Source organism: Nicrophorus vespilloides, unplaced genomic scaffold (assembly GCF_001412225.1).
Source record: "Nicrophorus vespilloides isolate i.1.1-1 unplaced genomic scaffold, Nicve_v1.0, whole genome shotgun sequence".
Taxonomy (NCBI): domain Eukaryota; kingdom Metazoa; phylum Arthropoda; class Insecta; order Coleoptera; family Silphidae; genus Nicrophorus; species Nicrophorus vespilloides.
Genome location: NW_017098339.1, coordinates 7,779 through 32,614, shown reverse-complemented (window position 1 = coordinate 32,614; position 24,836 = coordinate 7,779). Strand labels below are relative to the sequence as shown.

The window sequence follows — 24,836 nt, the reverse complement described above, 5'->3', positions numbered from 1 at the left end:
GCCCTTTTTACACCACTATGTTCAACGTATTATGGGGCAATCCCTCGAAGTATTCGCGGAATATATATGTATGAAATAAATGTGAGGCGCATGTAAAATGGGAAACGCAAGAGAAAAACGTAACGTTTTTAAAGCGTAATTAGTACTTGCTGCCACTAAGAAACGAGTCTAATTGGAGTCGTAAGGAAAGTTTTCCTTCGGTATTGTGGAAATTCATAAACTTTTCGAGTTTGGTAATTTACAATGCCAATTTATTTTTCCATTCTTCCATTCACTCAATCTTGTTTCTTTTTATAAAAACTGTTGTTGAAATGATTTCTAATGATTGCTGTTTTACAAACAATGAGGATAAAACATAACTTACTACAGTGGAACCTCGCTTAACGAGTATAATCCGTTCCAAAATTTCCGGATTTTTACTCGTATAGTGAAACAATTTTCCTCATATAAATTAATGTAAAATGCGTTCCATGTCGGAAAAAAACTATAACTTAGTCTCGATTTTTAATGATTTTGCTTTTAATATCCATGTTTAATTCAGGTATTATTGAATAACATGTCCGAACACAAATTTGGAAATAACACTACATGTAGCCGTAGTTTTACGTTGCCAATATATGACAGCTGTCATATTTTATATGTTACACCTGATTACGTTCTATGTTACGTATAGTGAGGATGAAGCATAATCTACTGTTATTCAACACAAGTTCAGCTTATTTATTTTATTTTAACATATTTAACCACCGGTGGATCATAAAGTATGCATAATAGCTTTGTCGTTATGCACGCCACTGATTTTGACTGAGTATAACCTCAAATATCTTAAGTCAATTACAAATTTTATACTCCAATATATTTGTTATACATATTTTATTAATTCTTGAAGCAATTTAAACTAATATGTGATATTGTGACATAATCTATGAATACTTTACAAAATAAATTGCGAGATATATTTTTCACAATTGTTATAAACTGTTTAGAAAATATTCAAAAAAGTTTAAGTTTGTAATTGACGTAAGACTTTTTACTTTTCACTCAGTCCATAGGCGTGCAAGAAAAATTTTCTTGTAGCAAGCAAACCGTGCAAACCTTAACGTGTTAATATTTTATGTATTTTTTTTCAAAATTTACTGTGGCTATATGAAGCTTGTAAATATTTGTTTAGATTGACAATATATGACATATTTAATATGGTACAAATGACAAACGTTTACATTCCATTATTTAATACAAGGAGAGCTTATTTTTTTGTAATTTACCCTAAATATATTCCTAGTTACCACTATATACTTAGGCCTGCTGTCATATTTAATATGGTATACCTGACATACAAATACGATCTATGTCACGGATAGTTTTATTTAGTATTTGGTCTCTTATCTTTATATCTTAGGCTAGCTATATGCACCATTATATTAAGTTTCATACTTTTTATCTGTTAGAGTGAAAGGATTAAAGAAGAATCACTTTATTCTCTGATTACTTTCAGATCGGAATTATCTCATCGTAAACGTTTGCTTTCCTCCATTCTTTGAAGTTAGAAGAAAGTCCGGTTATCGGAGATTCATGGAATGTAAGCTAGTTTCATGATACAAAGTAGTTTCGGGCCTTTCTCGGTGTATTAGAGTACGCAGAGAAATTGTAACAAGATGCAAACAAAAGGATTTGCTTCCGTTTGACTTAGCACAGAGGCGAACCCTAATCTCTACACTCTCAGTCAGCAGATCAAATCAAATACCTCGTGGCTCCATTGCGAATTAAGCAAATAAAAAGAAGTCGGATGTAATCACGGCCTCCATCCTCAGCGGTGGACGTGTGTACGCCTCGAAGTCTCTAGCAAGGAGCATCTTGTGAGATGGAAAGAAAAATTGAAAAGCAAGTGGGGAAAAAAGAAAAACAACGAAAACGTTTCGAGTGTCCACTCGACACGGCCTCCTTTCGCTTGGAAAACACTCTCCGCCTTCTCTTGCCATGTCCCACCGTAATTAACTTAGATACAATGAGACGTTCTTCTGAGCTAGATTTAATAAAGCAGCGAGTAGAAGTCCAAGTTCTTCGTCTTGCAAGAAAATTTCTAAATTTTCTTCGCGGAAAAGCTGTTTGGTGATCGACCCATTCAGTTCGAATAATCGAGTTACGTAAGCCCACCGAAAAGTTACGACAAAATTTCTTATTGAAAAAAAATCAAATATTGGATGAAAAATGCGTGAGATTGCTTGGAAAAAAATGTCTGGAATCCAATTGGGAGAGCTGAAAGTTTCTTACGCACAACTTTCTTTTTACACCGTTCCTACGACTAAATTTTCTCTCACCGAAAAGTTAAATCCTTGCTAAACTAGTTTCCAGTTTGGTGGTATCATATAATTTGAAATCGTCAGTTTATTACGTCGACAGTAATTGTCTATTACGTTTAAGTCATCAGCGAAGTATTAATTAGCTTTGAGAATGAATCTGCAACTTTAAATGTGTAATAAGCATTTAACGTACAGACAAGAAGAAAAATAATTATATATAATTTAGCAAAGATTTTAATGAAAATAACGAATCTGGAATAGAATTATCAGAACTATTACTTCGCATGTACGTAATAGTTCTGATAATTCAAAAGCAAAAACATACACTTACAATTTAATTACTTTAATTTGTTAAATAACCTAATTATTATTGTTTCCATGTATTACTTCTTTGATTAATTATTTTTCTTTATTAATTAACAACATTATTAAAATTGGAATATAGAAAATGTACTTAACACTTAAATAATATCAATAAACGCAAGTATTTTTAATATATATTTTGAATGAAAACTTCTATGGTATTATTAATATTAATAATAATATATGTGTATTATGAATAAGGACCTATTATTCATTTACTTTTGTAGGAAATAAAATTGGGTAAATACGGCTCTACAAAGATTTACAAATAAATTTAAATTTAATTTATTGGTGTTTAATGGAAGCGGTGGCAATCGAAATCCCGAAAATCGAAATCCAGACGTTCGAAATCCCGATAAGTCAACTAAATGTAATAAAGTACGCCGAGTTGTCGTGACCCATAAAAATGTAGTACATTTTTTATATAGTCGGGATTTTGACATGGTCGGGATTATGGTTGTTGGGATTTCGAACGTCGGGATTTCGATTGACGGGATTTCGGTTGTCGGGATTTCGATATAGACCAGACCCGAACAGGCCTATGTACATCGCTCATACCAACTGATTTATCGTAAAAAAAAATTACAATTTTGCCGTATCCCGTGAACCCCCCCTTGGACCCGAATGGAAGATATACATATGCAACCAAATTTACATGTAAATTATTTTAGTGTTTTGGACAGAGCGATTGGTACTGCTTTCAACCCTTTTCGACAGAACAACAACAGAAGGTGGTGGTGGTGGTGGAGTTGCATGTTATTGTTGTTTATCCATGAAAAATATTTGGGATCGGTGTTAATGAATAAGTGTTAGCGACAGGTGCGATTCAATGTGCTGTGCATTTTGATTCTCTCCTTTCAGGTGAGTGCTGAAAATCGAGTATTGAGAGATTTTTTTAATATGGAGTATCAGTATTATTTTACTGTAGCATTCAATTGTTTATTTGCAAACAATGAAGTTGCTGTTGCTGGACAACATGCAACAGCACCAGGATGAAGAGGACACAACTGCTGGAACAGTGAGTGCAGAGGTGAATGATAATGAGACTGAAGCACCATCAATGTCATTCAAGTTATTGAGAAATGATGCACTTGTTGATAATCATTATAATGGTGTTTGGCCAATTGATTGGAATGCAGATGCCGAAATTAACTTGGTTTGTGACTGTAAAAATGTATATATTTTGTAAAGCAATCAACACTAATTTGTAGGATCAACAAAGCATACGCAGTTTTGCTTCCAGTTCTGGAGAGGCACCTTCTGAGTGGGTCTTTGGCAGTTCCAAGCAGGACTTCAAGAAGTCTTGTGAAGAATTTGAGCTTGAAGATGATGCTGTGTATATTCGATTGACAAAGAGGGATTCTGCTTCAGATCTGTGCACTGGGTTTGCTGGGATGAGCATTAATCAAGAGAATGAAAAGCCTGGTACTTATGCTGAAACTGATTTAGATCTCCCAACGAATTACTCTTTGAGATACGCGGAGGACGACTCTGATGTTGATGATTTATCTAAGGAGGAGTATGTGGCTGATACTGTTAAGGCTTACTGCACTGAAGGTACACCATACGAAACTCCCTTCAATTTCTCGAACTCTACGTCGATGTCGGATTTGAGAATAGAAAAACCTATTAATTATTGCGAAGAGGGAACTCCTGGGTGTTTCTCGCGGATCAGCAGCTGCGGTTCTCTCAATAGCGCGGGCAAGGAGGGAACTGAGGCAGTTCAGGAGGAGGAAAAGAAAGATGTTAAATTGCCGTCACCACATGAAGCGACTAAAGCCGTAACGTTCGCAGACGATTACGCGGAGCAGACTCCTTTGATGTTCTCAAGATCTAGTTCATTGGAGTCTTTGGGTAGCATCGAAGAGACGCACTCGATTCACGACGATCGAAGCTCGATTATTTCAGATTTCAGTCGATTGCCGAGCGGTATTATATCGCCCAGCGATTTACCCGATTCGCCTACACAAACGGTACCACAGAGTCCGAAGCACTTCAGAAACAACAATAACAACTTTGTTGATTACGCGTCCACCTCGAGGAATATCTTCGCGGAATCCGGAAGGTCTTCTTTACAAAAGAATAGCGTATTCGAGGATAATGTGACCAAGTTCAAAGAGGAATCTACTCCGCTCCAGTTCTCAACCGCCACCAGTATTAGCGATTTGACCATTGATGATCCAGACGAGCAAGCTTTAGGAAATGATTTCAAGGTGCGGAATATTGTAATTTCTTTATATATTATCATAATTAATTTCACTCACATTTAGGAAAGCTTCAATCTGCAATCCATCAAAGAGAGCACGGAAAAGCTATTTTCCGAAGACGAGGATGATGAATGCGGCGGTATACAATTCAGCATGTACAGACAGTCGAAAGTATCATCAAAGCCTGTGCCCGTCTACTCGGATAATACGAGAAACTATTACACGGAGGATACTCCAGCCGTTCTAAGCCACGCCGGATCACAATCGGATTTGAGCGTTTTGTCCATGAAGACCGACAACAAATCAAGTGGTGATTTCCTCTCCGACCTCTCCTCGGACGATGACGAGGAAAGTAATAAGCTCTTGGCGCAATGCATAAAATCAGGAATGCCCAAGCCAAAGGCACCACAGAAGGTGGATTATCGAGGCAACGAGAATAGCGCATCGAAAAAGGTGGAGTATCGGAGCAATGACTACAGCGGAGACAAGAAGTTCCAATCCACCGAATGCAAGGACGAGATGACTTATTTCGGCGTGGAGAACAGTCCATGCCCGTATTCCTTGCGCTCCAGCTTAAGCGATCTGACGGTGGATGGAAGCATCGTGGGTTTGGTGAGAACCCTTGGAGATGGTGAATCCAGCCCCAGTAAATCAGGCCCTTTGTCGCCGCTGAGCAACGACTCTTTCGGTTCCATAGAAGGTGAGCAAGCACTTTTGGAACAATGCATCAATTCCGGTATGCCCAAAAGACGACCCGAACCCAGCAACGTGAGAATGGAACCTGAGGTATTATATTATCCTTTTCAATCGAACTTATATTTTTTTTAAATAAATATTTTATTTATAGCGTTTGGAAATGACGTCAGGGCGGTTACAATCTATTGCTGAAGGTCATGAGAAGGAGGACTTTTCGGAGAATGAAGAAGAAGCTTTGCTAGCCAACTGCATACGCCTCGGTATGCAAAGGCAAACGAAAGGAAGCGCAACGAAGAAACCTGTTGATGATTTGTCGCACGAAGAAGACGATATGATTCAAAAGTGCATACAAATGGGTATGAGGAAGAAGCAGATGATGAAATCTCCTATGAAGCATACCAAAATTAGAAACAATGACAACCTATTACCACCAACAACTTCCCAAACTAAGCAGTCACGTCACGAATTCGATGATGATAATGATTTTCTGGATGAACGCACTAAATCTGGAATGCCCAGTGCGAAACGCGAAGGAGGTTTACTTTCGTTGGAAAATCGAGCGATCGAATTGAATTCGATCGAGGAATGCGACGAATTAGATATTTCCAGCGAATACGACGACGATTTATTGGCCCAATGCATCCAGTCTGGAATGGCAAAGGCGAAAAATGCGCAAAAATCCAAAAACTGTATGCAGCCGTTAGTGCAAGACACGGTACAAACGAGATATGAAGAATTCTGTAGAGGTATGAACGAAACCGACGATGAATTCGATTTATCTGCAGAATTCGATGGAACCTTATTGGATGAATGTATCAAGTCGGGGATGCCGAAACCGAAAATGGAAGTAACAAATTTCCTCGAAGAAGATGAGTTCAATTCATCCGGTGAATTCGATGAAGCCCTTCTGGCAGAATGTATAAAATCTGGAATGCCGAAGGCGAAAGGTAATGTGAAAATCCATGTAAATAACGATAAACACTTCGATGGTGGAAGTGTAATCCAAAAATTGCAGAAACTTAGTTTAACATACGAAGAAGATTGCATTCCGACAGAGAATAGAGAATCTAAATTAATTGAAGAAAATGTCCTGGATTCTTCAGGAGAATTCGATGAAGCCTTGTTAGCCGAATGCATCAAATCTGGAATGCCCAAAAGTAAGCGGGAACCGAAACTTCTGAACAATGGTCCTGAATCATCTAAAGTATTAGAAGAATCGTTACGGACTCGACACAGGATGCCTAATGGAAATATTCAAAATACAGCTGAAGTTGAAGACAAAATAGTTTTGCGGGACGACGACGATTTAGATCTATCTGAGGAAATTGATGAAGCCCTATTGGCAGAATGCATTAAATCGGGAATGCCTAAAGCAAAGAACGAAAAAACATGCCCTGTGTCCGAAGATAAAAATCATCAACGGAATGAAGATTTACATGATGAATCTGGAGAATTCGATGAGGCCCTATTAGCTGAATGCATCAAATCTGGTATGCCAAAAGCAAAAATCGAGAAAGCGCCACCTGCTGCTGTTAAAGTAGAGCAAATCGTCCTGGATAAAGTAGCACCTAAGGTAGATAAACGCATTAACACTGGATTGGGCAAAAGTGAACAGATAACAACAAAAAATAAGGACGATCAAAAAATTGAAGCGTCTAAGAACCAGACATCTGAGAGCGTCTCCAACGGAAACACATCACAGTTTTCATTGAAATCCAAACTGAAGGCTTTGAAATCCAAAGTCACGCACCGCCTCAAGCACAATTTGAAAATATCTAATCGGAAAGGTTAGTCGAGATTCAACGAGTCTAGAAATCCGCGCTTCAATTCCGCATTCATTTATTTACATAATATTTAAGGATGGAAGGACAGACCTAGCAATAAGTGAAAACAAAACAAAAAGCCTTTTACAAATGAACACTCTGTGATAACCAGCGCCTACTGCTTGCATCTAGATAGATATCATTGTTACTGTAGCGTATTTATATCATTGTTGAGAGGAGAATCATCAAGTTGCAATATTACTTATAGATCATAGTCGATGCAAGTTAATCAACTGTTACTCGTTATACAATTTTTGCGAAAAGTGCCTACTTACATGACGAAAACAAATTTATTAGCAGTTAAGCTGTAGAATTATTAATAATAAAACAATACAAAAAACATATTTTAATTACCTTTATAATCTAATTAACTTCCCATTAGCTAAATTCAAACCATTATTGAGAAAGTAATTATCAAGAAATATTTAGAAATATTGTATTAACGAAGAAAAGGGAAAATTATATTTATAACTAAAATTTTCAAAATACGCGTAAATTTGGTTGCCTGTATAAATATTATTATTTTTCTTTGATGTTGGTATTCAATTACCTGTTGCTAATGACGCATCCACTTGTTAGTTAGGTTTCATTCATTATTCTGTTTATATTTTTCCGAGAAGGCGTGCCTATAGGTGTGGTATTTTCCTAATGCATTGATATTAAAGAAAATGATTATCAAACTAATATTCAGTGCAATTTTCTTGTGCCTTGTCCAAGGTGAGCATCAATCATTTAAGCTAATTAACTAAGTAAATTTAGAAATGTAAATTACAGCAAACTGATTGTTTGTATCATTTTCACTATTGATTTTTCTTGTGCAGGTTGTCATATTCCCATTGTTATCCAGGGCCAATGGTTCTCATGGGAAAATGGAAGACAAACCCAGACTGAGATCACTGCAAAGGATATTTCAGGAAGAGGCACTTGTGTTACCTACAAAGAGGATGGCAAAGTTAATTACACAATAGTCTTTAAAAGGGACAACTGCTATACCTGCATGAAATTCTTAATCCGCACTGTGAATGTCCTGGAAAAAATTGAGAGTAAATTATATTTGTCATAATGCATTACATGAAAATATCTAATTTATTTTGCTTATAGCTCCTTGTAATACAGTGCCACCAGGTCAAGCAGTTACAGTGGATTATGTTTGCAAAAATTTAAAATTGGACCAACAGCTGATCACGCTTTTCTCAGAGAATTACGTGCCTGTGAATTGCAGATCTTCGTTAGAAGGTGTTTGGAATTTTGCTTATCAAAATCGATTCAAGTTTACGGGCGAGTGCAGAAACCCGGACGCGCGGATCAGATCGTGTCAGACTGCAGGATCTCAGTTTTTGATCACTAATCAGAAATTTAATATTACCTACAGACGCTGCGAGCAAATGACGGGAACTTTTGATGGAGGTGAGTCATTGAGTTATTATAATGCTATAAACTCGTACTTTATGTAAAGCGAAAAGCCGTATAACGAACCAATTGTAGTAAGTATAGCGAAGTATCGATGTATTAATTTATATTTCGTTTTAGTTGTGGAATACAGTTGCTTAGGAGATTGGTTTGTGGGCAAAAACCACTTCTTCGCTGTGGCTAACACGAGGGAATCGCGTAAAGATGAAAAGTACAGATGCTTCTTGAAGAATCGTGATGACGATCTCTACCTGGGAGTGTCCATAACGCCTGAATGCAATCCGTTAAAGACTGTGGAAGACAGTCCGGAAAGGCTGAGGATTACTCCGGTTAAGTCGGAAGTGGTTGAGCCGGGATGCAGACTTCCTCAAAATTTCACCGGCGAATGGATCAACACGGCTAACATCGATGCTGATATATTTATCAATGAGACGCACATCATCGAGACTTGGTATCCTGACGAAGGCAGATACAGACGTACCATTTACGTGTGCCGGGAACAGCGTGACACCAGGATAATGATGACACGATTAACGGTGGACGGTTGCCAGAAGGATTACATCTGCTTTGATTTCGTGCCGCAACACCACAACGTAATTAGATATAGGAAAGGGGTAGCCGTTATCAAGGACGACTTCCACACCGTATGCTCGTGGGTACGATTCCCCAACAAGGAGCGTTGGCAGTATGATCTGTTTCTATCCAAGAACCCGGTGGCGATTAAATGTCCGGTAGCAGGTAAATTCAATTTTACACAGAAGGGAGAGGTTCCGTTTGAGACGCGCATCTTGGGTGGTGTTACACTGAGCCCCCGCCCCAACACATATTGCAAGCAGAACATTTCGGATTACTCCGTATGCGATACCGATCAGAAAGAAGTCGCTATCGACGAGAATTACTGCCTCTCCGTCGACCATCTGGGTAGACCTGTTGACATCTACAGCGATCCCGATTACAAGATGAAATGCATCGGCTTCTGGAAAGAAAACCTTAAATCTTACATGATCACCTTCGATGAACTTGATCCCTTCTCCAAATACAGATGTTGGGTCTACCAAAGAGCTGACCTTAATAAAGTCCTCATGTCTCAAGGTAATAACACATATTTAATCTTGAACTCGATGATAATTAATCTCTTTATATTTTTAATTAGCCGTGGGTCCTTACTGCGACCTGAATCAAGATGTGACTTCTTGGAACTTCACGGAAGGCGCTGCCGTAGCCATCGAAATGCAAGAATACGAACGAGAACGTAACTATTCTATCTCATTACACTGCATATTTATTAATATATTTTCTTTCTATTAAGGTGATCAATGTCCGATGCACTTCGACGACGGCTCGAATCCATGGTTCGAGTCCGAAAACAACATACAAGTGTTCAAATTCGGTTACCAAACTAGTTCGGTACCGCAACTCAGCAGGTTTTCTAACCTGCAGATCATCTTCACGATGCTTTACTTTGTATTTCTAAGATAAGCTAAGAATCTCTAATTTTAAGACTTAAACGAATTCCGTCCAAAAAGAGAATCTCATATCTGTTCGTACAATTTCATACTCTTATTAACCATAAGCGATTGTATATTTTAATTGTTATTGTTAGGTATAGGATTTTTTACCGTACTTTACACTAATTTACACGAAAATAAACGACATTTTTTTTATAATTAATCTGAAGAGTAAATGTAATACACACATTGTAATATTTGTGTCATAAAATCTGTATAGTCTTGTTTCGTGCATCTGATTGCATACGCGATAAAGTTATGCAACCAAATATACGTGTCTCACTATTTGAACATAACCTTAAATAAATCTTATTTATGTTGATTTTCATGCTGGACAATTGATCTGTATCAAGATGTGTAGCGTTGGCGATGATAATTTGGAGGAGAAGACGTCCAAGTACATGGAACCAGTTCCAAAGTTCAAATTGTAAGTATTTTGTAGTACGTGGTTAACAATTGTCTAATACACATTTCATGTTGCCAGGGACGACAACAAATGCAACAAGTGCCGAGCGTCAACACCGTGTATAGTTTTAAGGGGTAAAGATGCCTATTGTCAAGCTTGTTTCCTTTCTGGAACCACGCACAAGTTTAAAGCGTTTTTGGGTAAACATAGATTCGTCTACCCAAATGATAAAGTGTTGGTGTATCACACTGAGGGACATCCAAGCACTTCCCTGTTACATTTCCTGAGATCTGGCCTGGACTTGTCAACACCAAAGAAGTTGAGATTTGAACCAATTGTCATTTACATTGAAGGTAATTGTTTATTAATACATGTGTGACTTGATTTAATTTATATTTATTAATTATAGACAAAATTGATCTAAGCTCAGAAGAACGAAGTGATGCTGCTGAGTTTATCAGAAAACAGGTTGAAGAGTACAAGTTTCCCTTGCACTACATTTCCCTTTGTGATTGTGTGAAGAAAAATAATAAAGTTGCAGAGTGTCTGGTTGATGATATATCTAAACTTTCTATTGGGGACAATGATAAAGAAAACTTAAATCAAGTACTCAATTCCAAAGCCAATACAACTAACAAAAGGGATATACTTAAAATCTACAAGTATGTGTATTTGATTTACAAAGTTTATTATATTTATTAATTTACGTGTATTGCAGAAAAACAATTCTCATTGAGGCTGCAAAACATCTAGGATGTAAAGTGGTCTTCACGCCTGAATTGGGCATCGATATAGCCTCACAACTGTTGACCAACGTTTCTTTGGGTCGTGGCATTCACCTTGCACTGGATGTGGTAAATATCTATTATTGTCAAATAACATTTAACAGACAAGATAATGTTTAACAGGGCATATGCGACAATCGCGATGAAGATGTAAAGATTGTGAGACCGCTCAGGCATTTTGAAATTAAAGAGTTAGCTATGTACAATCACTTTAACCGCTTGGAAGTGGTGGCAAAGAAAGAGAAACTGGAAAATATCTACAGCAGTGTGCAGAGTCTCATGAAGAATTTCGTTGGAGGATTGCAGAACAATTTTCCGGCAACGATAACTACAATAGTTAGGACTGGTGATAAGTTGGCCATGGAGAAGAGCCTCGAGGACAATCCCAGATGCGTTTTGTGTCGTGGACCGCAGGAGAACCGTAACGAGGAGCTGACGTCTGCCGAGTCGACGAGCTTCTCTCACTGGGTCTCCACACGTTCACCTCAATACTCTATGACGCCTGTGGAAAGATACGAAAAATCTTTAGAATCCTTCAGCGTCGCCGGGGATTCCCCTTACTGCTTCGCCTGTGAACGTCTGAGCCATGATTTAGTAGTTTCTTAGAGTAAGTTTCTTTTAATTATATTTTAATGTAAACGTGTTCAGGCGAAAAGTATATAAAATTTTTGTTACAAAAAAAAATGAATTTATATTTTCTCTACAATATCCCAATCTAATCCGGGGGTTTCCAGCATTTTTGTACTCTTGAAAAATTCTAATACCAGTAATGCAAGCTTTTGTTTCATGGTAGAAGAGCGGCAGGCACAAACAAATTGGTCGACGAGCGCCTTGCTGCCCACGAGCATTGTGAACCCCTAATCTAATCCATATTGTGTATTTTCTTAAAAATAATTAGGTATTATTTAGCCGTAGGCAACCAAAAGACCATGAAATTCACACATGCAGTCAGTTGTTTATTTTTTTTACATAGAAATTTATTTACAACATAACATATATTTTATAGATTTTCTTCAAAAAGATCTAAACATAGAATATATAATATTAATATGGATTTATTTTTTTGTTGCAGGTAAATGTTTTTGATCGCGGCGCGGAATGTCTGTAGAGTGTGTAGACGGATGGGTGGATCATCATCGTCGTGATGATCAATTGGTGGAACCTGAGGCGGCCTTTTGCTGTCGCTGGAGCGGCGGAGGTGCCGTCGATACCATTCTGTCCTTGACCGACTCCCAAGCAGAGACGCTTTTCTCGTAGTACTCCACCTGTTTGTTCGCGAATTCTAGTAGTATCTTCTTCAGCATCTGTTGCTTTTCATCCTGCCAACGTTCAACGTCGCTTCGCAGCTGCTCGTTGGCACACTCCAGATTATCCTGGTTCAATTCCACCTTCTTAACCAGCTGCGGAATGCAATTACCTGCGGATATATCAGATACGTATGATTAATTAGTTCTTGCAAGTAGGATAGGATAGGCTATAACTCACCCAATTTCTCGAGCTTCTCGTCGCAACTGGGTTGTTTCCAGAGGGAGAAACCACTTCCAACATTGTTGGTCGGATTCGCGGATGCTACAGCGACCAGCTTCTCCTTTTCCGTACGCTTCTTGTTGAGCTCATCCAACGAGTGCTCGTAGACGGCCTGATAAGATTCGCGTTTTTGCAGCGCCTCCTGGACGACTTCCACGTATGCGGTGAAGTCCTTGATCGGAGTTGCGACAGTCGCCTGGTAATTGGCTACTACACCGTTCTGTGCGACCATCGTTTTCTCGATTGCCGAAGCCGTGCTCTGCAACAACTTCGCCAGCTCCGGTTCCGTGGCTGACCAGGTGATGAAGATGGGATAAAAGTACTGCAGTTCCGAGGCTAACTCAACGCGCTCCTTGTTGATGCGGCTGGAGATCTTCTCCACCGAGTTGATCTTCTCTGTAAGCAGCGTCAGGTACGTCTTTATTCTGTCGAACTCGAGGTGTTTATTCTTCAGCACCGAATGCGGCACATTGGGCGGATTCTGGTGAGGTCGATTCTCGTTGCTCGTGCGTTGCCTCCGAAGTAGATTGAAATCCTAACGAAACATACAACCAAACAGTCAGCAACACACAACCCAATCAGCTGCCACAAACTCACAGGGTGCTTGGCCGTGATGAACAACTTAAAGTTCTCATTGCAGCTCAGTATCGGGTGTTGTACTATTCGCGAAATGAACACATTTAAGGCTTTCATTCTGACTAGTATGAAGTCTTTGGAATAGCGGTCCAATTGACCTATCAGACTATGCTTCGCCGGTAACGGCTGAAAATAAGTAACCGATTTATTAGTACCTACATCAATTATAATACTACTACATACAGGTATGATGCAGAATGGATGCGCGTCCAACAGTTTATGCCTGAGCCACAGGAAATCATTGTACCTCCTACGTACAATATACTCATTCTCTTTGAATTCAATTCTAGCAACCTTGGTGGTAATCCTGAATGTGATATAAGTCTCCAATGTGTCCCAGTGTTTCTGTGGATTATCAATTTTGATGCACAGATCTGAATTTTCATCCATATTTAGTTCAGATAAATTCTCAATATCCTGCATTGTTGAGAAGCTCTCTATGCTTGGTGATTGTACCTGGAAGGAACCACATCACAATTAATTTCCAATTGTCTTATCATTGTATAGGTATTATTACTAATGAGTTGTCTACTGTAGATGGTATGCTGCTGAGGCTAGAATGGTCCATGGTTTCTTTGGTATTGTTTTCTTTGAGAATAGAGGTCAAATCGGCGTTCTCTGTGACCACATCGAGCACAGCCGAGTTATTGCTAATCTTTCCGGCCATTTCTCCTCGGTCCTAAATTAAGCTAATACGATCTAATAACATGGACACACAAAACTAGGTTAAAATAAATATTTTGAAGGCTATCAGAAAACTTTGACATATCCAATCAGTTCTCGCCCATTCGTAAGAGATGCCCCTTCGTAGTGAGCAACCAAATTTACAGACGAAATTTTAATATTGTGTTTCGATACGAAATCAACATTTTATATCTTAAGTGTACCTATTGTATAAAAACATTATCACGATCCACCTGAAATTAAATTGCATCCTGTTAGCTGAGCTTGCAGTGTTCGTCCTTTGAACATTCACATAACGTACTTCAAATAATGTACGATCGGATGAACATTTCCGTATACAGCTTCTTCTTTTTTCTTCCCTCTAGGAAGCATAGGAAGAGCCTCTTTCCACCTTTTCCATTTAACTGCGTCCTGGATTACGCCAATCGCAACGTATACAGCTTAATTTCAGTGTAAATGTGGTTCCCAAACTTTTAAACATTGATACCCACTTTTTTAGAAACCCAATCTATAGCGACCCACCTTGTCATTGATTCAGTTATTTCCGATTTTGACTACATATAATATTTTTCAATCGGGTCACGACCCACAGTTTGGGAAACGCTGGATTAGACAATTGCATGTAATAAATGCATAAAAGATAAAATTTGGTTTATAGACATTTTTAGAAATCTCAACTGTTGATGTCAAGTAGATTCTCACACATGGGAATTATCTAATTTCAATAGGAACAATTTTAATAGATAAATAATCCCATTTTAATCCCACAAATAGTTATTTTACATTTAAAAAACAGCGCTCGACGGTTAATTTACAAGGTATATCAATCTCGGTTTGTTAAACATAATACGATCCTAAAGACTAATTGAAACCGAAATATTTTTCTTCATAAAAAAGCGGGAAAAGAAAGTCAAAATGCTTAGATATTAGTTACAAATGATGGCCAAACCAAAAATGATTCATACGAATTATACGTACTGATCAGCAATATAACAAAAGCGTATTTTTTAAATAATTAAATATCACAATAAGCAAGAAAAGAATAAGATCTTGAGGAACCTGGAATTTCATAATTCAATTATTATGCAAGTAGACTTGCATTTGAGTAAAGTTTCTTAGTAATTACAAATCTGTATGTTACATGAATATTGTATTTGTAGTTATTCACTTGCAGAATGTACAAATATTTATAAATTATATTTAATGAATGTAAGTAAATTAACTTGTTGAAAATATATTGTTTCCTAGTAGAGACCCAAATAGTAGATTCAGATATTAATCAACATTTTCCGTGTAATCCGTCACTGCAATCTATGTATGTACGTAAGGTATGTTTCATCAGCTCCTGATAATGTAAGGAAACACGGCTGTTCAGTTAAATCAATTAAATTGTGGCAATTGTCTTATCTAATCACAATCTTATCGATTCGATTGCAGGAAGGCGCAGTTGAAGACCGAAAAATGAGAGAAAAATACTAGTGCTAGATTCGGTTTTGTGCGAGACAATAACACAACGAGAGGAACCCTTTACTTAAAAACTGACCAACAAAGTAAACAAGTGAATAGAGAAATAAGATCATCGCATGTCTTTGTTTTCGTGTTTTTTTAAGTGCCACCTTGATTGTCTCTAATAACTTAATCCCCGATTCCAATAATCTTATCGTTCGTTTGATTGGTGACTTGTTTGGGCTATGAATAAATTTACTTTAGTTTATTAGAAATGAGCAAGAGACGGGTGCAAGTGCAGGAAGAGGAACCGCTCTTCGGCAACAAGTGAGTAATCAGATGATATTTTGTCTGTGATTCAGCTAAAATTATATACGTGATAAGCGAGTACTAATTGTTGTTCTTTCTACATGTCTTATATACTTGGACAACGTTTATCGTTCAGATAGTTTAGTGAGCCACATCTGACTTATTCGAAAGGGTTATCTTTAATTCTTAAAGTTCCAAAATAATAATAGTATTGTTATGTTTGTTTCAAGGAAACCGGAGCAGCACACGGAACAATGGGACTCGTTTAAAGATTTAGAGAAGAAGGAGGATTCCGGGTCAACGGCACAGTCGCAGTTCTTTCCGCGACTGGAGGTATGGACCAAGCTTGTGGTATACGTGATAACATTTGCGCTCATCCTCGCGGCAGCAGTGATCTCGAAGGGCAGCCTGCTCTTCATGACCTCGCAACTGTCGAGTACGACGCGGCCGTATTGCAACAGAGATAAAGGCAGGAATAAGCAGTTCGTGGTGACTCTTCCTAGGATCGAACGGACTGCTTGGATATGGTTGTTGTTCTTTGCTTACCTGGTGCCGCAGGCAGGTACCTTGCTCCGGTCTTGTCGCATGTGTCTTTTCAAAGGATTGAAGCTACCCACACTTAGTGGGTTCATGCTGACACTTCTAACGGAGACATTGCCTACTATCGGTACGGCTATCCTTGTCTTCCACGTGCTTCCTGAGATGGACGTTATAAAAGGAGCGATGCTTACCAACGCCGTCTGCTTCGTCCCCGCCGCCGTCGGTATGTGTAATAAGTAGCACCAATCACAATTCTGCATTTATTTATTTTTTTCGTGAGCACAGGATTTTTCTGCAGAAAACGTAAATGTCCGTCCAACATAATGATACTCACAATGGATGTTCTCAGTCTGACGGCGCAGGCAAGCGCTTTCGTAGTTTGGCCTATGTTAGAGGATAACCGCGCGCTTTGGTTGATCCCCGTCGCTGTGATACTCATCTCCTTCGGTTACTGGGAGAATTACATTACCGAGGATGCACCTTTCCAAGCAATTAGAAAACTTGCCGCTAGCTACGAGTTCACCAATGATAAATACTTCACGTACATTTTCGTGTCCATCTGGAAAAGTGTCGTATACTTTCTCAGTATGCTGCTCATCATCTACGGCAGGGAAGGCGAAATGTCCTTCCTCTTCGACGACTTCCGCAACGCCTTCCAGGATCATGGTATCTACATCAACGAGGTTAGTATTGCATGTGTCGTCTTCCTGGTTTAACTATTTTTCGCACAGATCGCACCGATAATCTCATCGGCGAACACGCCGAATATACCCGAGTTAATATCTACAAGCAAAGGGACGACCATCATCGCTGACCACCTGGTTCCCGTCTGGGTGTGGCTTATCAATGTGTGTTGCACTTACGCCGTGTACGTGATAGGCAAGTTTGCGTGCAAGGTGATGATACAAGACTTCAGCTTCGCCTTCCCCTTAAATCTGGTGATGCCGGTGACAATCTCGGCATTGATCGCAGTAAGCGGGGCGTTCGTGCGTGATGAGTGCGCCTTCGCCAGCGTCATCCCTTACTACCTGTTCTTCAACGTCCCGCCCATCTATTTCTTGAAAGATTTCCTCGGCTCTCAGCATGCTTGGATTTGGTTAATCTGGCTGCTGTCGCAGGCCTGGGTGACGGCACATACCTGGACCACGAAATGTGAGCGACAGGCACGCACCGAGCGACTGTTCGTGCGGCCCATGTACGACGCTGTATTAGTCGACCAAGATGTAGCGATGAATAGGCGCAGGAGTGACCGAAGCATACGCGATGAGGACAACCTTCGTGAGGAGTACGCAACTGCACTAGGTGATCAGGAAATTGTGAATGCCAGAACACCCATCATCTACGCGTGCGGTACTATGTGGCATGAGACCAGAGAGGAGATGCTTGAATTCCTTAAGTCAGTGATGCGCATGGACATCGACCAGTGTGCTCGCCGCGTGGCCAGAAGCTACATGAACGCCACCGTCGATGACTACTATGAAATAGAAAGTGAGTAGTGTAAACAATATGAAACACCAATAATAATTCTTCTATTACAGCGCACATCTTCTTCGACGACGCCTTCTTCCGATACAAAGATGACAAGCAACAGCTGCCCTATCTGAATGAGCACGTGAAGACCCTGATCAAATGCGTGGATGAGTCGGTGGAGAAAATTCACGGGTCAGGTCTGAAGTTATATCCTCCCATGAAGTATCCGACGCCGTACGGTGGTCGGCTCGTTTGGACGTTGCCTGGCCAGAACAAGCTTATCGCTCACCTGAAAGACAAGGCTAAGATTCGTGCGAAGAAGCGGTGGTCCCAGGTTATGTACATGTACTACCTATTAGGTTACAAGTAAGTCTCATTTATGAAAATTGTATAACATGTGTAACATATAATATGCAGTCTGATGGAGAACAACAAGATGTCGACTGTGCTACGCGACTTAAGATCTCGCAACACATTCATCCTGGCGCTTGACGGTGACATCGACTTCCAGCCGCAGGCCGTCCTGTTGCTCGTCGACCTAATGAAACGTAACGCGGCGGTAGGAGCGGCTTGTGGTCGCATTCATCCCATCGGCTCCGGTCCGATGGTTTGGTACCAGATGTTCGAGTACGCCGTTGGCCATTGGCTGCAGAAAGCCACGGAACACATGATTGGCTGCGTCCTTTGCAGCCCCGGCTGCTTTTCACTCTTCCGAGGTAGTGCTCTGATGGACTATAACGTAATGAAGAAGTACACTACAACGTCGACGGAGGCTCGCCACTACGTGCAGTACGATCAGGGAGAGGACAGGTGGTTGTGCACACTTCTACTGCAGCGTGGTTACCGCGTAGAATACTCGGCAGCCTCGGATGCTTTCACCCACTGTCCAGAATCCTTCAATGAGTTTTATACGCAACGCAGACGCTGGATGCCCTCGACAACTGCTAACATCATGGAGCTGCTCACTGATTACCGTAACGTGGTCAAGGAGAACCCCAACATCTCGCGCCTCTACATTGCCTACCAAGTGATTCTGATGGTTGGCACCATTCTTGGGCCCGGCACCATTTTCCTTATGTTGGTCGGTGCCTTCGTGGCGGCCTTCCAGATGGACCAATGGACCAGTTTCCTGTGGAACGTGGTTCCAATCCTCTTCTTTATGCTTATCTGCAAGATCTTTGAAAAGGACAAAGTGCAACTTTTCTTTGCCGCCGTCATTAGTGCGATTTACGGTTTGGTTATGATGGCCGTATTGGTCGGTGTGATGCTGCAAATTGCCAACGACGGACCGCTCGCTCCTTCTTCTCTTTTCTTCTTCTGTGTCGCCGGCGAAATGATCGTCACCGGTCTGTTGCATCCTAAAGAGGTTAATTGCTTGCCCTACGGCATCATCTATTACGTCACCGTACCGAGCATGTACATGCTTCTCGTCATCTATACCATCTTTAACATGAACAACGTATCTTGGGGAACCAGGGAGATCACATTAGTTCCGTCGAAGAAACCGGAGGTTTGCATCAAATAACTTAATATGCATACATTTGTTGACTTTTTCTGTACGGTTTTTAGGATGAGGAACCCATGACGGAGGAGGAGAAGAGAGCAAAAGAAGAGAAAAAACGAGTAGAGAAGGAACTGGAGGCTGCTGAAAAAAAGAACAAGCCGAACGTATTCATGAAGTGGTGGACAAAGTTATTCCTGAGCAGGGAGAAGGCCAGCCTGTTGGAGATTCAGAAGACGATGATGGAGATTTCAGAGAGACTGGACCGGATATCCAAAGGCATCCCTGCGAATCCAGGTCCGGAGGAGAGAAAAACTCAAACAGTAGACATCATGCATGGTGAATACGATTACAGGGCCGTTAGGCATTATCTAATTATTTCTCTTCGATAGGGATTGAGGGAGTGGTGACAAAGGCCAAAGTATACGTTGACGACACAGAGAGTCTGGCTATGGAGATGGATGACGAGAATTGGATTGATGATGAAGTGCTGGACAAATGTCAGACAGGCATGATCCCACAAGCAGAGAAAGTCTTCTGGAAGAAGTTGTTAGAGAGATATCTCAAGCCAGAAGACAACAGATCTGAAGAGGTGGAGCAGAATCTGAGGAATTTGCGCGATATGTCGGTAAGCGCGTTCTTCATGTTGAACGCCCTTTTCGTGCTAGTCGTCTTCTTGCTCACCCTCAAGAAGGAATTGCTCCACATCAAGTGGCCCTTTGACATCAAGACCAACTTCACATATTTCGAGAATAACGAGGTCATCATGGTCAAGCAATACCTGCAGCTTGAGCCTATAGGTCTTGTCTTCCTTGTGTTCTTCGCTATCCTGCTGGTCGTTCAATTCATTGCAATGCTATTTCATCGTTTCAGCACCTTCTGCCAGATTTTAGCCAATACGAAAATAGTAAATATATCGACCGATAATTATACTAACTATAATAATCAATTTGATTTGCAGTCGTTTGCGAAGGAGGAAGTTGACATACCAGATATGATAAAAAAGATACGAAACGGAACAGACGAGGATGAATCGTACGAGCCTGCAGGTCGCAGGAAGACCGTTGTCAATGCAACAGCCAATCAGAAGAAGGGAAAGCCTGGAGTAATTAACATGGAGGAGATCATCGTGCGTCGAATGACTCATGTTAGGATGAACCTGGATGATGGCAAAAGAATGAATCTAACGAAGGAAGAGAAAAAGGCGATCCATAAAATGACAACGATGGACGCGCGCAGAACCACCATTGTTGCCAAGGGCGGATTTCAGCAGCACTTCGAGAACCTTGGCAGTACTACCGAGGAAGGCGGTGGTCGCAGAAATCGTGTTCCTGAGGGTATCGCGAATCTGGGCTTCGAACCTGACACAACCAACGTGTAAAACTCACTTTGGAACGTCTACTAACTAATCTAATTTATTGTACGAAAAATTTAATCAAGATAATAGTAAAGAAATATATTAATACGAGGATTAAGTAGAAGATAAAGAAGCAAATAGCAGTTATAAACTTTATTAAAATAAAACTGCAAGAGGTATATAAGTCTATTTGTATTCGTTCGAGCCAGCAGTGGTAGTCTCGTCCGTGTTCAATGTGTTGACCGGCGACATGGGCGTTTGGACTGAGAGCGATAGTCCATTCCTACAGTAATGCGCAATAACTATCGGATCGCAGCCGCGTGTTTCTGGCAGATACATTCTAAAATAAATTTATAAATAAAATCTGGTACGAATCGAATTATAATATAGATGCGTACCGAATGAATACGAACAGCAAAACGGCAACGATTGCAAATATAAAGAAAGAATTAGCTCCGATTAGCATTTGCATGGTTGGGAAGGTCATGCCGATGATGAAGTTGCCTGCCCAATTGGCCATCGAGCCCAGCGCCATTGCGCTCGGTCTGGGCCCGACCTCAAATAGTTCCGAACCGATAAAGTACGGTATGGGTCCAAGACCGATCCCATAGCAAAATACGAATCCGAGCACCCCAACGATACTTAAATAAGGCATCCATGAGATGGTATCCTAAAAAGAGTAAATATGAAGAATTGTTGAAAGAATGCAGTTTTATAACGTACGATGTAAGAGATCGCAATGCCCAGTATGAAGAGGCAGACTGCCGCAGATGAACTGCTAATCTGGAAGACAAGACGACGATCCACGCGAGACATCACCGGTATCGATATCACCGCCATCGCCAGGTTTATCACCCCTGCACCGATTGTCGCGTATTGGCTGTTCTGCTCACTCAGCCCGGCGCTCATGAATATCGAAACCGAATAATAAAATACCTATGGCAAATATGGGGTTAGATGATGAAATATTGAATAATAATTGAAGGATGGAACTCACTGCGTTGATGCCAACAAACTGTTGACCAGCTTGCATGCTGCACACGAGTAAAATGGGCAGCAAGAGATTCTTATCCCCTAACACTGTTTTCAGATTCCACACTTTGGTTTCGCAACTCTGCTCCGCCTGCAACTCCTGCATGTCCGCAACCAATGATTGTTGTTCCACGCCCCTGATCTTCTCTAGCTGTCTGATCGCTAGTTGCGTTTCCCCTTTAACTATGTACAAGTATTTAGGGCTTTCCGGCAGAAAGGGTAATGCGACAGAGCTCAACCCAACAAACACAAGATAGAAACCAAGAAGTACTGGCCAAGTGTCCTCCTTACCTACAAATGCACACGACAATAAAATTAGTATATAGCGAAGAGTGCATCAATTAACAACTCACCTAGTACTTGTGAAAGAGACATGACTTGTCCCACGAGCACGCCAAAAGTGACGCCCAAAGGACACAAGACGCCCACGGCACCCCTCAACTTCAGCGGAGCCAATTCCATCAAATACATTGGCACAACGCACGTCGCCAACCCTTAAATACATCGCATACATTATTGTAAATGGTGATAATTATATATTTCTATCGGTCGCAACTACCTGAAGACATTCCGACCAACAGGCGACCCAAGATCAACATCTCCACCGAATTAAGAGACTTCGAAGTGACGAAAAGGATGCTTGAGACGACGGCAAGTACGGTGCTGGTTACAATAGCGCCCTTTCTGCCTACTCTATCAGCAAGCCAGGATCCGCTCAAGGAACCAGCTGCTCCACCTACCAGGAAGATCGAAACGATCGCCGACCATAAAACGTCCAATTGGGCGACCCCCAAGACCAAACCAAACCTTTCGTAGAACGATTCATTGCAGAAAGCTTTGATCAACTGCAATTCCCAAATTGTTAGCATCGGCGGCGCCTTATTGAATACAATATTACTTACTCCAGCCGGCGAATTAACAACTCCTATGTTATAACCAACGGTCAGAGAAGATCCGATCGTCGTCGAGATGCCAGCCAGTATCAGCAATCTGGTCCAGCCAATATTTACAGGCTGCAAACAAACAATCAATTGCAAGTATTAGTACAATGAGCATGTAAACATTAGACACTTACACACACCATTTTCATAAACAATAATGGGAAATGTACAAAAACTCAAGGTTAGAGTTATACAATTAGTAAAGTGCTTCTAAGAAAATCATTCGTTACCTTATCGGCACCGAACATCTTTGACGGCGATCCAAGTATTACCGGCGCGTGCTTAAACTGAAGAACGATCATCGTCCAAATGGCATGCCGCTTATTAAATGCATCCTTATCGTTTTTCAATTACTGCGGGGTTAATTAAAGGAAAAAAAATGTAAGGGACGAGGAGAGCAGAGAGAAAATAAATGGGGAGAAAAAGCAAAATTCAATTAATCCTTTATCAAAATCTAATTTAATTTCCCCGTGATTTCGTAAAAGCAGATTATTAACATCCTATCACATGCTTGTATTGATAATGAAGAAACAGCAATGAGCTAACACGTAATTACAATTTCGCGGAAAAACATACCACAAATTAATAATTGCAATAGGAAAAAAGATTTCAATCAAAATTCAAATTAATCTTGAATTGATTAGTATTTCTTATTGATAATTATGTCTGCAACTGTGGCAATATCACACAGTATGGGGGGCAATGAGCAGAAGCTGAATAGGATCCAATACCAGCTGCATGTCCAGCCATCGAAAATCAAAAACCCAAGAACCAAACAGGCACATCCATGGCATCCAATAGCTTCATGTGTTAGTTAAGTAAAATATGAATAAATGAAAATATCTGAAAGAATCACACACATATGGAAAGACAAAATGAAAATTAGCAAGGATACAAAATAAAGCAGATGCAGAATTAAATATTGTTAATCCAATTAGAAAAACTATGAGTTCAAATATGATTAGGCCAATGGTGAGGCTCATGTATAGAGTCAACCTGCAAGAATAAACAATAAAATCTAAGCGCCCACAACATACAACAAAACTGATATAAGTTTGAAACTGTTTAGTTAAAGCCGAATTGGTTATAGCTACTTACTGCAAACTCTGGCTTTTCAAAAGCTGTTCGCTGTGGAGCTCTGGTAAACAGGCTCTGGCACTCTCCTTGTTGCTCCATACTACTGCTACAGCAATTGCAAGGTGGGCAAGCAAAGTGAGGAACTTTGCAGGTATCAACTTATTGGCCTTCTTGTACATAACCTGTGACTGGGATCTGCAGCAGCAACAGTAAACACTTTAAATGACAAAGCACATTGTATGCTAAATTGCAATGAATTGAATAACCTTAATTAATATGATGAAAAATGCAATAAATTGTTGGTCAGCTCCACCACAACAATACAAACAAACAATAGGGGAGACATGGAAGTATAGGCAACTTGAGTTGAAGCAGAGAACTCGATATCAGCTTTTTTTGTTTTCATTACGGTCCTGTTTCTGCCACCTACTGGTGTTTATCGTCCCCACAAAGCGCTATGAGCGCTTTCGTAATTTTTGAAAAACTTTCAAACTTCGAGTCTATGCTATAACGATTCGAGTTGTTTATAGATGCAGTCAGCTGAACCTGCTAATTATGTTGATGATTGAAGTAGTATTTTAGTGGCAGTTATGTTATTTTGGCATACAAAGGGAACATAATTCACTGTACCAACAGCAGAGCATATGGAAACAGATATTATCGTATTAAACATGGATCGGCGAACCTGGGTAAAACTTAATTCTGAGAGCATTTAAAATTCTTCTATGTATCCATTGAAAATATTGAAGTTTGCATCCCCCCGTCGTAATGCCGACGTAAATGCTTAGCATTTCTTTTTATTTGATTATCACATTACA

At 40.2% G+C, this 24,836-nt stretch overlaps 6 protein-coding genes across 10 annotated transcripts; 4 read left to right on the top strand and 2 right to left on the bottom strand.

The window, feature by feature from the left end:
• The first annotated feature begins 3,375 nt into the window (after positions 1–3,375).
• On the top strand, positions 3,376–7,733 carry LOC108562208 (adenomatous polyposis coli protein-like). Of its 2 annotated transcripts, none has more exons than XM_017920475.1 (5): positions 3,376–3,524; positions 3,592–3,819; positions 3,875–4,876; positions 4,934–5,656; positions 5,718–7,733. In XM_017920475.1, the coding sequence occupies exons 2-5, from the start codon at positions 3,616–3,618 to the stop codon at positions 7,356–7,358; spliced, it is 3,570 nt and encodes a 1,189-aa protein (XP_017775964.1). In that variant the 5' UTR covers positions 3,376–3,524; positions 3,592–3,615; the 3' UTR covers positions 7,359–7,733. The 2 variants fall into 2 exon arrangements, with proteins under 2 accessions (XP_017775964.1, XP_017775963.1); XM_017920474.1 differs by having other exon boundaries at positions 3,576–3,819.
• Positions 7,734–7,968: 235 nt separating this feature from the next.
• Positions 7,969–10,467, top strand: LOC108562202. The gene is made up of 6 exons (XM_017920464.1): positions 7,969–8,106; positions 8,211–8,432; positions 8,491–8,796; positions 8,920–9,891; positions 9,953–10,051; positions 10,109–10,467. Exons 1-6 carry the CDS (start codon positions 8,058–8,060, stop codon positions 10,276–10,278), a joined length of 1,818 nt encoding a protein of 605 aa, XP_017775953.1. The 5' UTR covers positions 7,969–8,057; the 3' UTR covers positions 10,279–10,467.
• A 103-nt stretch (positions 10,468–10,570) lies between these two features.
• Positions 10,571–12,656, top strand: LOC108562207 (cytoplasmic tRNA 2-thiolation protein 2-A). Its single transcript, XM_017920473.1, has 6 exons — positions 10,571–10,734; positions 10,792–11,066; positions 11,123–11,375; positions 11,432–11,567; positions 11,622–12,105; positions 12,571–12,656. The coding sequence occupies exons 1-5, from the start codon at positions 10,661–10,663 to the stop codon at positions 12,102–12,104; spliced, it is 1,221 nt and encodes a 406-aa protein (XP_017775962.1). The 5' UTR covers positions 10,571–10,660; the 3' UTR covers position 12,105; positions 12,571–12,656.
• On the bottom strand, positions 12,564–14,479 carry LOC108562206 (sorting nexin-7-like). The gene is made up of 5 exons (XM_017920472.1): positions 14,179–14,479; positions 13,845–14,117; positions 13,623–13,787; positions 12,984–13,560; positions 12,564–12,915 (listed from the first exon to the last, which is right to left on the bottom strand). The coding sequence occupies exons 1-5, from the start codon at positions 14,326–14,328 to the stop codon at positions 12,647–12,649; spliced, it is 1,434 nt and encodes a 477-aa protein (XP_017775961.1). The 5' UTR covers positions 14,329–14,479; the 3' UTR covers positions 12,564–12,646.
• On the top strand, positions 13,361–21,007 carry LOC108562203. The gene is made up of 10 exons (XM_017920465.1): positions 13,361–13,437; positions 15,783–16,118; positions 16,331–16,863; positions 16,926–17,323; positions 17,372–18,128; positions 18,179–18,476; positions 18,528–19,620; positions 19,680–19,950; positions 20,004–20,518; positions 20,573–21,007. The coding sequence occupies exons 2-10, from the start codon at positions 16,066–16,068 to the stop codon at positions 20,990–20,992; spliced, it is 4,338 nt and encodes a 1,445-aa protein (XP_017775954.1). The 5' UTR covers positions 13,361–13,437; positions 15,783–16,065; the 3' UTR covers positions 20,993–21,007.
• Positions 21,008–21,106: 99 nt separating this feature from the next.
• LOC108562205 (solute carrier family 2, facilitated glucose transporter member 1-like) lies at positions 21,107–24,425 on the bottom strand. Of its 4 annotated transcripts, XM_017920469.1 has the most exons (10): positions 24,040–24,121; positions 23,837–23,937; positions 23,172–23,742; positions 22,903–23,013; positions 22,560–22,845; positions 22,354–22,494; positions 21,966–22,291; positions 21,692–21,904; positions 21,367–21,638; positions 21,107–21,308 (listed from the first exon to the last, which is right to left on the bottom strand). In XM_017920469.1, exons 3-10 carry the CDS (start codon positions 23,241–23,243, stop codon positions 21,155–21,157), a joined length of 1,575 nt encoding a protein of 524 aa, XP_017775958.1. In that variant the 5' UTR covers positions 23,244–23,742; positions 23,837–23,937; positions 24,040–24,121; the 3' UTR covers positions 21,107–21,154. The 4 variants fall into 4 exon arrangements, with proteins under 4 accessions (XP_017775958.1, XP_017775956.1, XP_017775955.1 ...); XM_017920467.1 differs by lacking the exons at positions 23,172–23,742; positions 23,837–23,937 and adding an exon at positions 24,285–24,425 and having other exon boundaries at positions 24,040–24,234; XM_017920466.1 differs by lacking the exons at positions 23,172–23,742; positions 23,837–23,937 and adding an exon at positions 24,285–24,425 and having other exon boundaries at positions 24,040–24,213.
• Between the last annotated feature and the right edge of the window lie 411 nt (positions 24,426–24,836).

Bases quoted from the DNA above. Each gene is read 5' to 3' on its own strand.
- LOC108562208 (XM_017920475.1), top strand. From the start codon at position 3,616: ATGAAGTTGCTGTTGCTGGACAACATGCAACAGCACCAGGATGAAGAG. The intron at 3,820-3,874 runs GTTTGTGACTGT...ACTAATTTGTAG, and splicing joins CAGATGCCGAAATTAACTTG to GATCAACAAAGCATACGCAG. The intron at 4,877-4,933 runs GTGCGGAATATT...ACTCACATTTAG, and splicing joins CTTTAGGAAATGATTTCAAG to GAAAGCTTCAATCTGCAATC.
- LOC108562202 (XM_017920464.1), top strand. From the start codon at position 8,058: ATGATTATCAAACTAATATTCAGTGCAATTTTCTTGTGCCTTGTCCAA. The intron at 8,433-8,490 runs GTAAATTATATT...TTTTGCTTATAG, and splicing joins TGTCCTGGAAAAAATTGAGA to CTCCTTGTAATACAGTGCCA. The intron at 8,797-8,919 runs GTGAGTCATTGA...ATTTCGTTTTAG, and splicing joins GACGGGAACTTTTGATGGAG to TTGTGGAATACAGTTGCTTA.
- LOC108562207 (XM_017920473.1), top strand. From the start codon at position 10,661: ATGTGTAGCGTTGGCGATGATAATTTGGAGGAGAAGACGTCCAAGTAC. The intron at 10,735-10,791 runs GTAAGTATTTTG...TCATGTTGCCAG, and splicing joins CCAGTTCCAAAGTTCAAATT to GGACGACAACAAATGCAACA. The intron at 11,376-11,431 runs GTATGTGTATTT...CGTGTATTGCAG, and splicing joins GATATACTTAAAATCTACAA to AAAAACAATTCTCATTGAGG.
- LOC108562206 (XM_017920472.1), bottom strand. From the start codon at position 14,328: ATGGCCGGAAAGATTAGCAATAACTCGGCTGTGCTCGATGTGGTCACA. The intron at 14,118-14,178 runs GTAATAATACCT...GGTTCCTTCCAG, and splicing joins CTACAGTAGACAACTCATTA to GTACAATCACCAAGCATAGA. The intron at 12,916-12,983 runs GTGAGTTATAGC...ATATATCCGCAG, and splicing joins CGAGAAGCTCGAGAAATTGG to GTAATTGCATTCCGCAGCTG.
- LOC108562203 (XM_017920465.1), top strand. From the start codon at position 16,066: ATGAGCAAGAGACGGGTGCAAGTGCAGGAAGAGGAACCGCTCTTCGGC. The intron at 16,119-16,330 runs GTGAGTAATCAG...GTTTGTTTCAAG, and splicing joins GAACCGCTCTTCGGCAACAA to GAAACCGGAGCAGCACACGG. The intron at 18,129-18,178 runs GTGAGTAGTGTA...CTTCTATTACAG, and splicing joins TGACTACTATGAAATAGAAA to CGCACATCTTCTTCGACGAC.
- LOC108562205 (XM_017920467.1), bottom strand. From the start codon at position 24,117: ATGGAGCAACAAGGAGAGTGCCAGAGCCTGTTTACCAGAGCTCCACAG. The intron at 22,846-22,902 runs GTAAGTAATATT...TGGGAATTGCAG, and splicing joins TTGTTAATTCGCCGGCTGGA to TTGATCAAAGCTTTCTGCAA. The intron at 21,639-21,691 runs GTACGTTATAAA...TACTCTTTTTAG, and splicing joins GCATTGCGATCTCTTACATC to GATACCATCTCATGGATGCC.